The 13,209-nt window shown below is 30.8% G+C and overlaps 1 protein-coding gene across 1 annotated transcript in view; it reads left to right on the top strand.

Annotated features, from left to right (window-relative positions):
* The window catches only part of LOC108554578 (ras-specific guanine nucleotide-releasing factor 2), a 114,410-nt gene that overhangs the window by 88,017 nt on the left and 13,184 nt on the right, over window positions 1–13,209 (top strand). The window contains exons 6-12 of the mRNA XM_017909903.1: window positions 1,985–2,132; window positions 3,375–3,682; window positions 6,119–6,348; window positions 6,597–6,793; window positions 9,385–9,510; window positions 9,670–9,772; window positions 12,838–13,086. Coding sequence (XP_017765392.1) covers window positions 1,985–2,132; window positions 3,375–3,682; window positions 6,119–6,348; window positions 6,597–6,793; window positions 9,385–9,510; window positions 9,670–9,772; window positions 12,838–13,086 — 1,361 coding nt within the window. The remainder of the gene's footprint in view (window positions 1–1,984; window positions 2,133–3,374; window positions 3,683–6,118; window positions 6,349–6,596; window positions 6,794–9,384; window positions 9,511–9,669; window positions 9,773–12,837; window positions 13,087–13,209) is intronic.

Genomic DNA, 13,209 nt, shown 5'->3' with positions numbered 1-13,209 from the left:
TCGTCAGTATTTCAATAAAGAATCTTCGAATTTCTACTCTTCTCTAGCTAAAAGATCATCGAATGTAAAGGGTTAATCGTTGTATGATTGTATACAAAGGTGATCACCGATAGCTAGTGATACGACACGTTTAATCATCACACGACGTCGTCGTCTGACCAATACCGCCTTCGTACTACTTAGAATGTGTCGTCTGACTCTCTGTGTTGATAATTTATTCGCATATAAAGGTGTAGTGGCATTGAATTATTTGAAATTATTTATTACTATTATTATTCCACGTCCCTATAGATTTCTATTCATACGGAATTTCGATTTTGAATATGCTTAAAATAAACGGATAATGTACTAAGCAAGAAATTAATTCGAATATATCGTTCCGTATCATGTTATGACGTATTACTACGTTGAATAATTAAATTAATACGAAAGCGTATTATTAAAATTCAAAAATTGTAACGTTATTGCATGATTAAAATTTACAAAATTATCGGGGTAAATATAATAACGGAAACGTTGGTATTTATTAAAATACCGTAATTAGGAAGAGTAGGTAAAATTCAATAATAATTTTGATTTTATTTGGAATTTTCATTTATTAAATTTGATGGAATTAAGAAAATTCGAACTGTAATTGAAATAAATATTCAATTTTTGTTAGAACTACTGCAATGGACTTCTCTAGTAAAATATTTAAATTTAATATTGAATATTTAGAAAATTTAGGAAAATTAAAATTGAATGGAACGAGAGATCTTTTATTATAATTTCAGTAAATTGATTTAAATTATTTTATTGCAACACGTACGATAATTTTAATTAATCGAATTATTGTGCGTTAAAATTTAAATCGATTTATTATCATTATTTATTATATTATGTCACAAATAGAGATATTTATTTCTATAAATTCAAATTAGACGCTTGGTTAAGGAAAATTAGAATGATAGAACGTGAGTGTACTGTATGAATATATTCTTTTCTGGTGTTGACAGAAAATGGCATCTATCTCGTGACACTATTCCCATAGCGATTTCTTTTTTTCACCTTTATGGCAACGTATGATAGCTTTGATTTGGCAGCTCGAATAAATGACGTGTTGTTTGTTCCACGATAGGAAATTCCGAGATAAATGCGAATGTGGTTTATTGGTTGCATCAAATCTGAAATTCCCTGGCTGTCTATGTCATAAAATAAATCATCTATAAATCATGAGTTTATTTACAAATTAAAATATCAATGTTATATTATACACTTTTTTAAAAAAATATTATTTTTCGTGAAAATATAAATACACATAAATATAAATCAAAATTGATCAAAATATAAAAATATTTATTATTTGAAGTATATTTTTAAACGTATTATCTACAGAAATTTTATATAATAGAAATAATAAAAATAGTAATGCCTATATCATTCCAAAATTGTCGTAAATGTTACAAAAATCAAGCTAGAAATATCTTCCCGGAAATAAGCGCGAACAAATAATATAAAATACGAAATACGTAGTGAAAACGTGGACAAATATAAAATATCCATGGTGAAGGGGAAGAAAAATATAACGAACCAGGAATATGAAAGAATAAAATAAAAATTAATATCCGCATATGAAAATCGAAAAGAAAATAACAATTCAAAAATATTATAAAGGAAGGATATAAAAATTAATATTCGCGTATAAAACCGAACGGAAGGAATTCGAAAAATATGAAAAAAGAGATGGAGCAGAATAAAAATAAATTTTCACGAGCAAAACTAGAGCAAATAACATATCGGTGCTGTTTGAAATTTATCATCGTGTCATTCACGACTGCTACACATTGTACACGTCTCTCTCAGGTTAAATCCGTCAAATCCTGTTGATCGAGATTGTATTAAAATTTTCCATCCAGTTGGAATCGCGGTGTGTTTTGATGCAATTAGAACGTGAATACGGCGTGAGGTGTATCTGTTTCACCACCAACTTGGTTATTGATTGCAGTTTCAACAAATTGCTGTTGCAAAAGGAGGAACTCGAGCAGAAGCACCTGCACCTGTTGCAGATCGTCGAGAGCGAGAAGACAGCTAAGTGGCAGTACACGCAGCAATGCGAGGAGCTTGCGTCGGAAATAAAGAAGCTTCGGGCTGAAGTAAGCTAGATCGATGTAATCTTGACATCACGGAATTAACTTACTTTTCAGATTTTTGGCCCGTGAATTCGCGTTTACATTTTATTTCCTTCCCCTTTTCACTATGATTATGACTAATCATAAATATCAGATGTGTGTTGAAATTTTATTTTCCTGTCTTTCCTAAAATGGCAGTGATGGTGATTATATTTACATATTCTATTATTTATACGTTGAAATTTAATTTCCTTGTGTCTTTGAGTGTAACTCTGCAAATAATTATGAAAATGGTTTGATAGATGTATATATGTTTCTTTTCCAGGTTTTACAAATTTTTAATTAATTTTGTTATATTATTCTTCGTTAATATAATTAATATGTAATATTCTGTGAAATATATCAATATGAGTAGGATGGGAAAAATTGCCTGACCTAGAAAAACGTGTTTTCATATTAATTGCGAGAATGGAAAGTCTATTGTATGTTTCGAAACGTGAAAAAGACTGACGTGTTTATATTATAATGAAGATTCCATGCTCTTAGCTTCATTTTAACTACACCTGACTTTTATTACAAGTTGATTACACGTAAATTAATTAACTCATGTCCTCGTTAAGGGTTTCATATTAATTACTTTCAATTATCTTCATTCACGTACGTATATATATTTAAATCTTTATTCAATATCTATTGATATTGGATATTTATTTAATAAAAAATTAAATAAGAGAGATTTAATATTTAATACTGTAATACTTAATATTTAACCCCTTGCACTCGAGAGACGAGTTCTCAGTCGCCATTTAATCAGATTCTAAAGATCGATGTTAATTATTGTATCAAATTATAATAAAATTGAAATTATTAAAATTACCCAACGATGCGTGGAACATCGAAGTAAAATAATTCTATATCTTAATTTGCATACGATTTTTTATTCACCGTTTTGAAAATATCGTCGACTTCATGACAGAAAGTCTTCGAATTACTATTTCTCTGTAACGAAAATGTCGTCGAGTGCAAAGGGTTAATATTTAACATAATAATATTATTGTATTCCAAATGTTAATATAATAATATTAAATATCTGTATTAATATTCAGACTTTTCTCAAACAAGTTCTAAAATATTATATATTTACGTAGGTATAATATTCATGGAGGATAGATTTGTCAAATTTACCAGAAGAGAGATTCTCTACGTTTCAAAGTTCTTCAGAACGCCATATTGATTCTTGGTACACGAGATCCGTCCTTTTTCCAGCTATGCGCCCTGAAGAAGGAGCTGAGGCCTGTAGCTGCATCGTACACGGGGAGGCCAGGAGTTCAAAGGACCATGTCCCAAGGCACTGGCAGCATATACATGTCTGGATCTCCTTTTGGCTCCGAAGGACACGGTTCAGGAGTTTCGATGTTTGGACTACGGGATATAACGGAGGGCTCCATCGAGATGCAGAAAATTAAGAAGGTACAGAGCTTCTTCAGGGGCTGGCTGTGCCGTAGGCGTTGGAAGCAAATCGTTGAGCAGTACATCAAGAGCCCTCATGCGGAGAGCATGCGTAAGCGGAACAGGTAGGAATTGTTTTATCCATTTCTTCGACTTTCAGTATAATAATTTAGAAACTAACGCAAATTTCAAATAAGTGAAATGGTAATAATGATAAACGGTACCTTAATTATCCTGCACTACTGTGTAAAATCGTATTTCTCCGAATAAATAATCCGTAATAATGGCAATAATTTGATCGATAACAATTATAATTTAACTGGAATAACTCAGTATGTACAGTCGTGAAATGTCAGTAACAATATTTGCGGAATTTCAAAGGATGTTTAATTACCAGATAGGGATTCGCTGTTACGTTGGTAATTCATCGTTACTCGTTTCTAAAAGTTCGTGAATCCTTTATTCCTATACACGTGAGTATTTATTAAACTCATACAAGCCTTGCTCTTATTCTTTTTTATTTTAATTACATTAATAACGAAGTGGAAATACACGCATAGGAGTCCTGGCAGGGAAAATGGAGAAAAGTTTATCGGAAGTCAGAGTAGAAATGTAATTAGTAGTATAAATCAATTGACAATATAATGATTAGAATTGAAATCATGATTTAATAGTCAGTTGATCACGATGAACAAATTGCTTTCATTCCGTTATGGTCCATTAATGAAGCTAAATTCGAATAAAATATGCATTGATGGGGAATGATGTAGAGGTGAGGGATTAAGTTCAGATAATAAGAGGATTTTAGCAAAATTTTGTTATCCATGGGAGAATGGGAATGCTAAAATAAATTTACCTATTCAACTAACATAATCATTGAATATTGAATTCTGTAAACACATATCATAGTACAGAAATATTATAAATTAAACATCGTTTTTAATTAACATTTTTCAGTGAATATACCTAATTTATTTAACACTTGAAAAATAGTAAACTGGAATTATACTTAATTTCTGTTATTTGTTTTATTCAATTTAAATACATATTGTATTTTTCTATCTCTTGTATATATAATACTTTTATATACGCTATAAATATAATTTGATATTCCAAATAAAAATTGAAATAATAATTCATATCAATTAACATTTTTGTCTTCTAAACACAGTGGCAAATATTCTCCTTGACAATATCTCCCAATCACAGAATAGCTTCAATCTATGTACCACGAGTTATGCCTAAAAGATAAGTTAACTGTAACACCATATCTAATTTATAATTATTAATATCCAAGCATCATACATATAATAATTACGCGATAAAAATTAACCTAACTCGTTCACAAATTAAAGTCGACTTACCCATAATACATTCATAGTCACACAAATTTTAAAACTTACACATACTATTACAAAGCCTACAGTATATTTTTCCACGTGAAATAACTCCAAAATTTGCCCAATTTCGATTTAACATTTAACGTTACCGATTTAGTTACGATCCTAACCTCACACGCGACATACGATACGTCCCGCTTTAATTTCCGAAACGATGTTCACGAAACGAGTAATCGGTATAACGTACCAACGAAACATAGCAAGCATCGAAGGCGTAACAATTAATCTGTAATGAAACCAGTTGCGGCGAGTAATGATTTACGAAATTACCAGTGCACGAGGCCATAATAGTTCGGCTCCGCGTGGAGCGCTAGTGTGCCACCTCCGCGCCATTTCCTTCCAGACATATTGGAAGTAATGACTCCACGAAGCGGAAGCTCATTAGCTTTGAGTGGGAGACCGATACGCTAATTGCACTATGTCTTCGACGTTGAGATGCGTTAATTATCCCGACAACTAATTAGTACCGAAACGAAATTAATATTCTTCGCTATTCTTTGGCCAGGCTGTGTGCCACTAGTGGTAAACTAAATGCATCGTGATAATTGAAACGCCTCTATCCCGTTCCTCCACGCTGAATTTATGGCTTGAAATATCAACGCGTTTTTTCGTGGCGGATTTTATCCACGGGAAATATTCCATGTCGCACGCGAGAGACACATTATATAATTAGAGAATTTTGTGGCGTGAAATTGGGGGAGTTAACGAATTTTAACGACAAAGAGATTAGGTCCTTTTTGCTTCTTCTTTAAAATTGTTTCGCAAAATTTCTAGTACATTATTTATGATAAAATAATTGATTTTCAACTGCATAAAGACTGTTTGATAAATACGAAGAGATAAGTATTTCCATTTTTATAATTATAATAATTTCCTGGCACAGTTAATGAGTGCGATGTGGAGGAACACAGGGAATTATTTAAAAAGCAGAAAATCTTGGAAATTTTATCATTGAAATTGAAAGAAAATTTTTTCCTTTTTTACTCACTTTTGATTGTGGAAATTTTATGACAACATTGTAATTATTTTAACGTTGGTGTAATAATTTTTATTTTAGTTATGAGGTTAATATTTGATTTTCAATGCACCTTCTATCTTTTCACATATATTTTTGTCTTTGGTAAGAGAAAGAAGACAAGGAGAATTTCTTTATTGTTCCAGCTTGGTATTTCAAATGGTGGAAGCCGAAGAAGAATATACAGAGCAGATGGAGATATTAGTAAGCTGTTTCTTGAGGCCTTTCAAGATGGCTGCCAGTTCAAAGAAACCCCCTTGTAGTCATGAGGATGTGAATAGCATATTTTTGAATAGCGAAACAGTGTTGTTCCTTCATCAGATATTTCTGAAGGGTCTCACTTCTCGTATGGAGAGCTGGCCCACTTTAGTTTTAGGTACGTCTTTCATAATTAAATCAGCAACTAATTTTATTATTAAACCATCTAAATTCTACTAAATATACACTTAAAAATCTAACTTCATTTTTATCAAGTATAGTATAATATTTATCTCTTCTCTCATATTTACTATACGATTTTGAATTTTATATTTGCCAAATTTCGTGAATTACAACTTGACAGCATAGAAGAATTTATTAACAGAACGTAATTGTGACAGTACTAATTTTGCTCGACGATTTTAGGCGATTTGTTCGACATGTTACTACCAATGTTGTCAATTTATCAAGAATACGTGAGGAATCACCATTACAGTTTTCAAGTGTTGACTGAGTGCAAGCAATCATCATCTTCGTTCGCTGCACTGCTCACTAGGTTGGAGAACAAGACTGCTTGCGGAGGACGTTCTCTCGAGACCTTTCTAACGTATCCTATGCATCAGGTATGTTGCTTTGCATGCAATTTTATTGCATAATTGTAATCTACACACTTATATCTGACACAAATACATGGTACACAAATCACATACAATATTTAAACTGTCAATAGGATTTTTCTTTGATGTTATTCGATATTATATTACAAGGGTAATACACAATTAAATGAAGAATAAATTAAATTATAAATATTGTAGTTTAAGAGTAATATACATATTTCACGATATAAAATACTAAATTGCAATGTAAATATAATAATACTTGTTTATTATAAAAATAATGCTGTATACTGTAATGTAATCCTTGAAGTATATTGTATACTCCACATATACCTGTTCATTGTCATGTTATTACTATGATAAGATATCAAATTAATCGGAGGCGTAGACAATAATCAAAAAATAATTTTTTGATTATCCAGTATATGTTTAAATGCAGAAGAATTTTAAATACTTAATTTATACAAAATATTTACACACATTTCTATGTACACATCATTAAAAATTGAAAGTTGACAGAATTATTTAAGTAACTATTAGCAAAGATTAAATTCAGGAGTTAAATGAATATTTACCAACAATGTTTGATTTGATTTTCGATGGCATAATTTTGTTTTGGTTAATGCATTCAATATACACAGAGAAATGATTACAAATTTGTCAGTTTGTATTTGATCGAACAATATTTAGGTCACGTTTTTGGGGCTATTGACTGATTTGAAGCATAAAAGAGAGTGATAGCATTGCAAACAGCTTACCGAGTTTCTATCATCACCAGCTATAAATCTGGACAGTACTCGATCAGTAAAATGTGACTTGGAGATGAGAGATTTCCAATAGGAATATTTTATCCGAGAATAAAATAGTTTTATTAGTTATCTTCCCCAAATTCTTATTTTTAAAGTAAATTGTTATACTTAAAATTATTTTTAACTGTTTCTTGTACCTTTTAAATTCTTTAATTGTACTTTTTTACTCGTTTTATTTGATATTTGTAATAATTTTGTACTCATATTTATTGAATTATAATATACATCTAGAGATTGAAAAATAAGTGATTGTTTAATTTCATCTTTTGTTAAAACAAATGTGGTCTCTGTATATCCATATGCTTGTTTCAGTATATTTGCTTTAAATTATAATTTATTTTTACTATCAGCCTGAAAAAGTTCCAGGGGGTCAGCATTTATTATTAATGGCTGAATTATTTCGATACTTTGTAAATCAATATATACACAGAAACTACTTTGGCTACTTTTTCACGCAGCACACGTGACAAGCAGTTTTGAAAAAACGATGTTCAAGGAAAATTTATTTAGGGCGATTAATATATTATGAACTTTCCTTGCTTTACTAATTTCATATTTGGATGTATTATGATCTTTTAATGAACACTTTAAATGTTTCTTATAATATGACTTTGATTATCGTTTTTCCTTTAAAAATAAACTCTCCTTCAATTCAATGTAAATTTTATTATCTTCTAATTGAAAGCGAAATTCAATTATCTGTTGAATATTTTCTCTTAAAAATCTTTCAGACTATGAAATCTCCTACAATTAATTTTATCACAAGAGAAAAATATTTTTAAAAATAAGTAAAAATGTATTTCAAATAATATACAACAAAAATGATTAAAACTTCCATTTTTTAACTGTTATTTATGCTAGCACTTCGATTAGAATTATCAAATTATTATAGTGCTATATATATGCTTATTATTAATTCCATGGTTTTGGAAATAATTATTTTGCAACATTAGAAATATAAAAAATTTTCAAATAATATAAATATTAAGAATTTTCGATTGTTAGAAATATTGGAAAACATTGTACATATTAAAAATAATTATTATATGATTTATCACAGAATACGAATTGACATAAATTTGTATATAAAATAAATAGAGGGAGGAAATAGAAGATGATAAAAGGAAGGAGCAGTGAGAGTAAAGAGAAATGCTGAAGATTATACAAATATCTTCCCAAGATTAATTAATCGGATTAAATAGTATCGTCTACAATCTCTGTATATAATACTCGATGTAGTTGATCCTTGCAAAACGATAAGCGATTACTGCTGCTGAAAATTAATATTGTACTCACGTTTCTAGGTCCCCATTTGTTATATACTTCGTGCTTAAGTATGATTAGTATTCCCTTTGCAGATGAAATGCTGGGGATTTAATATGTAGTCAAATTAATTGTAAGTTTAACTAGATTATGACTTACAATTTGTCTTACAATTAGTCTTACAATTAGTCTTACAATTACTATCTGTAATTGATTTAAATTTCATCGGTATCTCACAAATAGAAATATTAATAATTATTCCAAGATATATTCTTTATTTTCATTTGAACAATTTGAAATCTCTAATCAGATTATTTTTTAACATAAAAGTAATAAAAATTAGGAATTATTTCAGGAACTCTACGATGTTATGAAATTTATATTTCGTACAAGTATAATAATTATAAATAAAATCGTTGTGAATAATAATTTATTTATTCTGTAAATTTTATTATGATTCGTATATTAATAATAAATTGTACATTACAAGACTATTATAAACAACTTGCTGGATTTATTTTTCAGATTCCGAGGTACATTATTACACTGCACGAGCTTCTGGCCCACACCCCTTATGATCATGTTGAACGAAAAAGTTTGCAAAACGCCAGACAGCAGTTGGAAGATTTATCCAGACAGATGCACGACGAGGTATTAATTAATGCATTTAATTAATTGCTAATTACTCAAAGAAAAAATTAGAATCAAATTTTTCAAATTTCTTTATTAATAAAATTATCTTCCCTGTTGATAAAATTATCCAGTTCCAATAATTGACGAAGAATTATTAATATATGAATATTAATTTAGGTCAGCGAAACAGAAAATTTGCGAAAGAATTTGGCTGTGGAACGAATGATCGTCGAGGGCTGCGACATTTTGCTCGACGTCAATCAAGTATTCGTCAGACAGGGTGAGCAATGTTATTCCTTTCCTCGATGTGCCTTACCAAGATAATAAATTGTCGTAAGGGAGACGGAGAAAGTTTATGCAAATGAGCAGAGTCAGCAAAGTTAGTATTAAACGCGGTATTTCTATTTAAATTAAGGCAGTTTTACGTAACTACGAGTTAACTGGAACAAGTTGGTCGAAATGTTTTCTCGTGTTTTATAACTCACCCTTGGCATCTATTTACTCCTAAGTTTTAACCAATGGCGGTTGATGCATGTATACCGCGTAATTGCAAGTTAGAAGGAATCACAAGCTAATTGACAGAAAGTTTGCAGAGTGATTGAATCAAAATAGATTTGACCAAAATTTTCTTTGCTTCTGAAGGAATAAAAATTAATAATTGACGCGGTTAGATCATCTTCATGGCGACGATGAAATAATAAAATACAAATATCTCAGAATAATTAGAGAATAAAAATTACAATTGCAAAAAATAGAAAAGTACTGAAATAGATTACTATAGTCAAAAGCAAATAAATTATACGAGAGAATTGAAAAATATAGAAACATATCGTCTAACTTCTAAATCATATGAAATTACCTTTGATCAATAATTTATAAAGATATGCATTTTTGATTCTCAAATAAACAATTTTATTTTCATATATTTTGCTATAAACGAAAAGAACAAATAAAATGATTATTGTCAATTCATTTGTCCAAAAATTCAATAATAATTTTTCTTCTATGTATTATAAATCTGATATGTTTAATAATTAATTTAAGTTTGAATAAGAAAATAACAATAGAAAAAGAGATGAAAATTAATTTGGTAATGATAACTGATCCAATAATTAATTTTAATTATTAAACAATGTTTATTAAAACTAATCAAAACTAACTTATGAATTTGAGTTATTTATCAGTACTAATTAAATTACATAGTATTATCAATACCAATCAAATAATTAAATTATGTTGCTTCGATATTTCATCTTAGCTACAATTAATTGTTGTCAAACACATATTTTCCCACTGTTTCGATCACTGGTAATGAGAATCACTCGTCAAAGCAGGAATTTTCTTTTCCTTCGCCAGGGGAGTCGATAACGCAACCCCATCGATACTTCGTCTCCTTTTACCCAGACCGAGGAAATCTATAGAAAATTCTCTGCTACAGTCGGTAAAGTCTCTCTGTAGCCAGTTGCACGTGATCATAGCGTCAGAAGTTTGACAGGGGAGTCCATGAAAAGTGAAAATTCGTGGCCAGAGGCGCAAGCGCGCCCTTGAGTGTTCCAGAATCGATGGGGTTGTATACTCGTGTGCACGTAATCTACGCCGAATCTGTTCGATCATGCGCAACAACCGCGATCAGGGCTGTCATATGGACGTCAACAACTACTTCGAAAACGCATTTCGAAATTCCAAAATCATTATCTCTCGTGAAACCCTTCCAAACCACCCACCTGACAGATTCAGTACCGATAACTGTAAACACATTTTGACATACATCTTGCTACCTTCTAACATCAACATAGATCCTTCACTATTCGAATAAACCCTCACAAAAATTCACACGAGAGAAAGAAAAGAAATAATTGGATATTCCTTTCTGCGAATATAAAATAAAAATTTGTTCTATTTAAAACCAAAAATTTTTATGAAGAAAATTCTAATTTTATCTTGAGCTTCTCTAATTATCAAGATTCTGAACTTAAGTTATAAATAATTTATTGTCGTATTTATTGAAAATTTTGTTTCGGATTGATTATAAATTTTCTTGGGAATATAATAAAAAAAATATCGAGGTTCTTTGAACATAAGAGACCCTGCGCCTTGACACGGCCCTGACTCCTCGTGTTTGATATCGTATCACATGGCTACCACGCAAACGTCTTTTCACCTTTCCAGTGTACAAGAACAGCCCCGCCCGCGAGAACTTGCTCTCGTGTTTTCGCTTAATTTCTGGATTTTTTTACGTTTGTAACGCCTAGGGAAATTAGAGAAAGTAGCGTCGAAATTATCCTCGATTCGCACCGAGTCGCTGACCAACACGCGTCTCATGGGGTTAAATGGACGCGAATAAACACAGGAGCACCATTTCTTAGTTCGATCGGTGATTCCCCGCGAGTCGAGAAACGTGATGGCGTAGTTTTCTTTTCAAGACGTGCATACCAATTTCTGCAGAATTCGAGGGGAACGGGGACCAAAGAAGTGTACAAACGGCACTGTTAGGGATCAAGGAAATTCAGGTACAATGGGATACGTCTCACTCTCGTTCTTGTTGTTGTTGTATGGAAACATTGGCAGAGTAATGCGCATATAGAGTCGATTAGGGTAATAATAGGTATAAGATTGCCGAATATATTTGAATGATCGCGTTTTCTTATTAAAAATTATCAAACGTGAGAGATTTATGAATTAAATTTAATTTTTATTAGAGTGATTAAACGTTCCTTGTGATGGTGTGCGTGTTAATATTAAGTAAAATTGAAGGATAAGCTATAATAATTTTTCTACCCTTTTAGGAAAATATTCTTTCTGAAAATTTCTACGAAGATTTTGAAAATATTGATATTAATTAGGTGGAATATTTTGAAAAATTTTTGTTTCATTTTCGAAGTCTTTTTCTTTGTGAATTTGATATTATTAGAATAATTTAGGATACTTGCTTTCCTGGAAATTTATTGTTTTATATTTTTCCATTGATAACATAATATTTTTATTATTTTATTAATTCTAGTAATTAATTGCTGCCTTCTGTGACAATAGAGGCAGGAATTAAATCCAAATTGAACAGTATAAAAATAAAAAATAAATTTTCTCAAATCCAATTTCTTTATGTCAATATTTTCGTACTAATCTTTTCCAGGATCAATCAGGATCCAGGATCCAGGATTAATTATTGACTTCGTTACAGTATAGCGAATTATATACTATATATTTTATAGTGTTGTAGAGAAGATTAAATTTAATGTTTTCGAATCTAATTTTTTTCTAATTAATATAACAATAGTTTCGTATAATTTTTTAGTAAAATTTCGAAATTTCTCGATTTTGTTGCTAATAATTCTTCGTTATTTTCAGGTGCGCTCATTCAAATCATAGATAAGCCAAAAGGAGCTCGCAGTAGATTGAGTGCGACATTCGGAGGAAAAGGTGGAGATAAGGAAGCTGTGAGACAGTGTTTCCTCTTTTCCAATCATTTGTTACTAACGACTCGTCAGTCAGACGACGATGGTCGTTTGAATCTCGTTCCACAAATCGGCAAAATACCACTGTCTGATGCGGTCTTAGTGGAGGATCCTAACGACCAGAATACCGCGGATGATGACGGTATTACAATATTATTATCCCCCAGTTAACGCTTCGTACAGCTTCTTGCTACTGCGATCGACAATGCTTGGTCCTTTGCACTCAGTGAATGGTTTATTGTTGTGATTAAACAGAAATTCTTAG

The sequence above is a fragment of the Eufriesea mexicana genome, unplaced genomic scaffold (assembly GCF_001483705.2).
Source record: "Eufriesea mexicana isolate 0111107269 unplaced genomic scaffold, ASM148370v2 scaffold49, whole genome shotgun sequence".
Taxonomy (NCBI): Eukaryota; Metazoa; Arthropoda; class Insecta; order Hymenoptera; family Apidae; genus Eufriesea; species Eufriesea mexicana.
The sequence above is the reverse complement of the archived record's forward strand: the minus strand, read 5'-3'. Positions and strand labels throughout refer to the sequence as shown.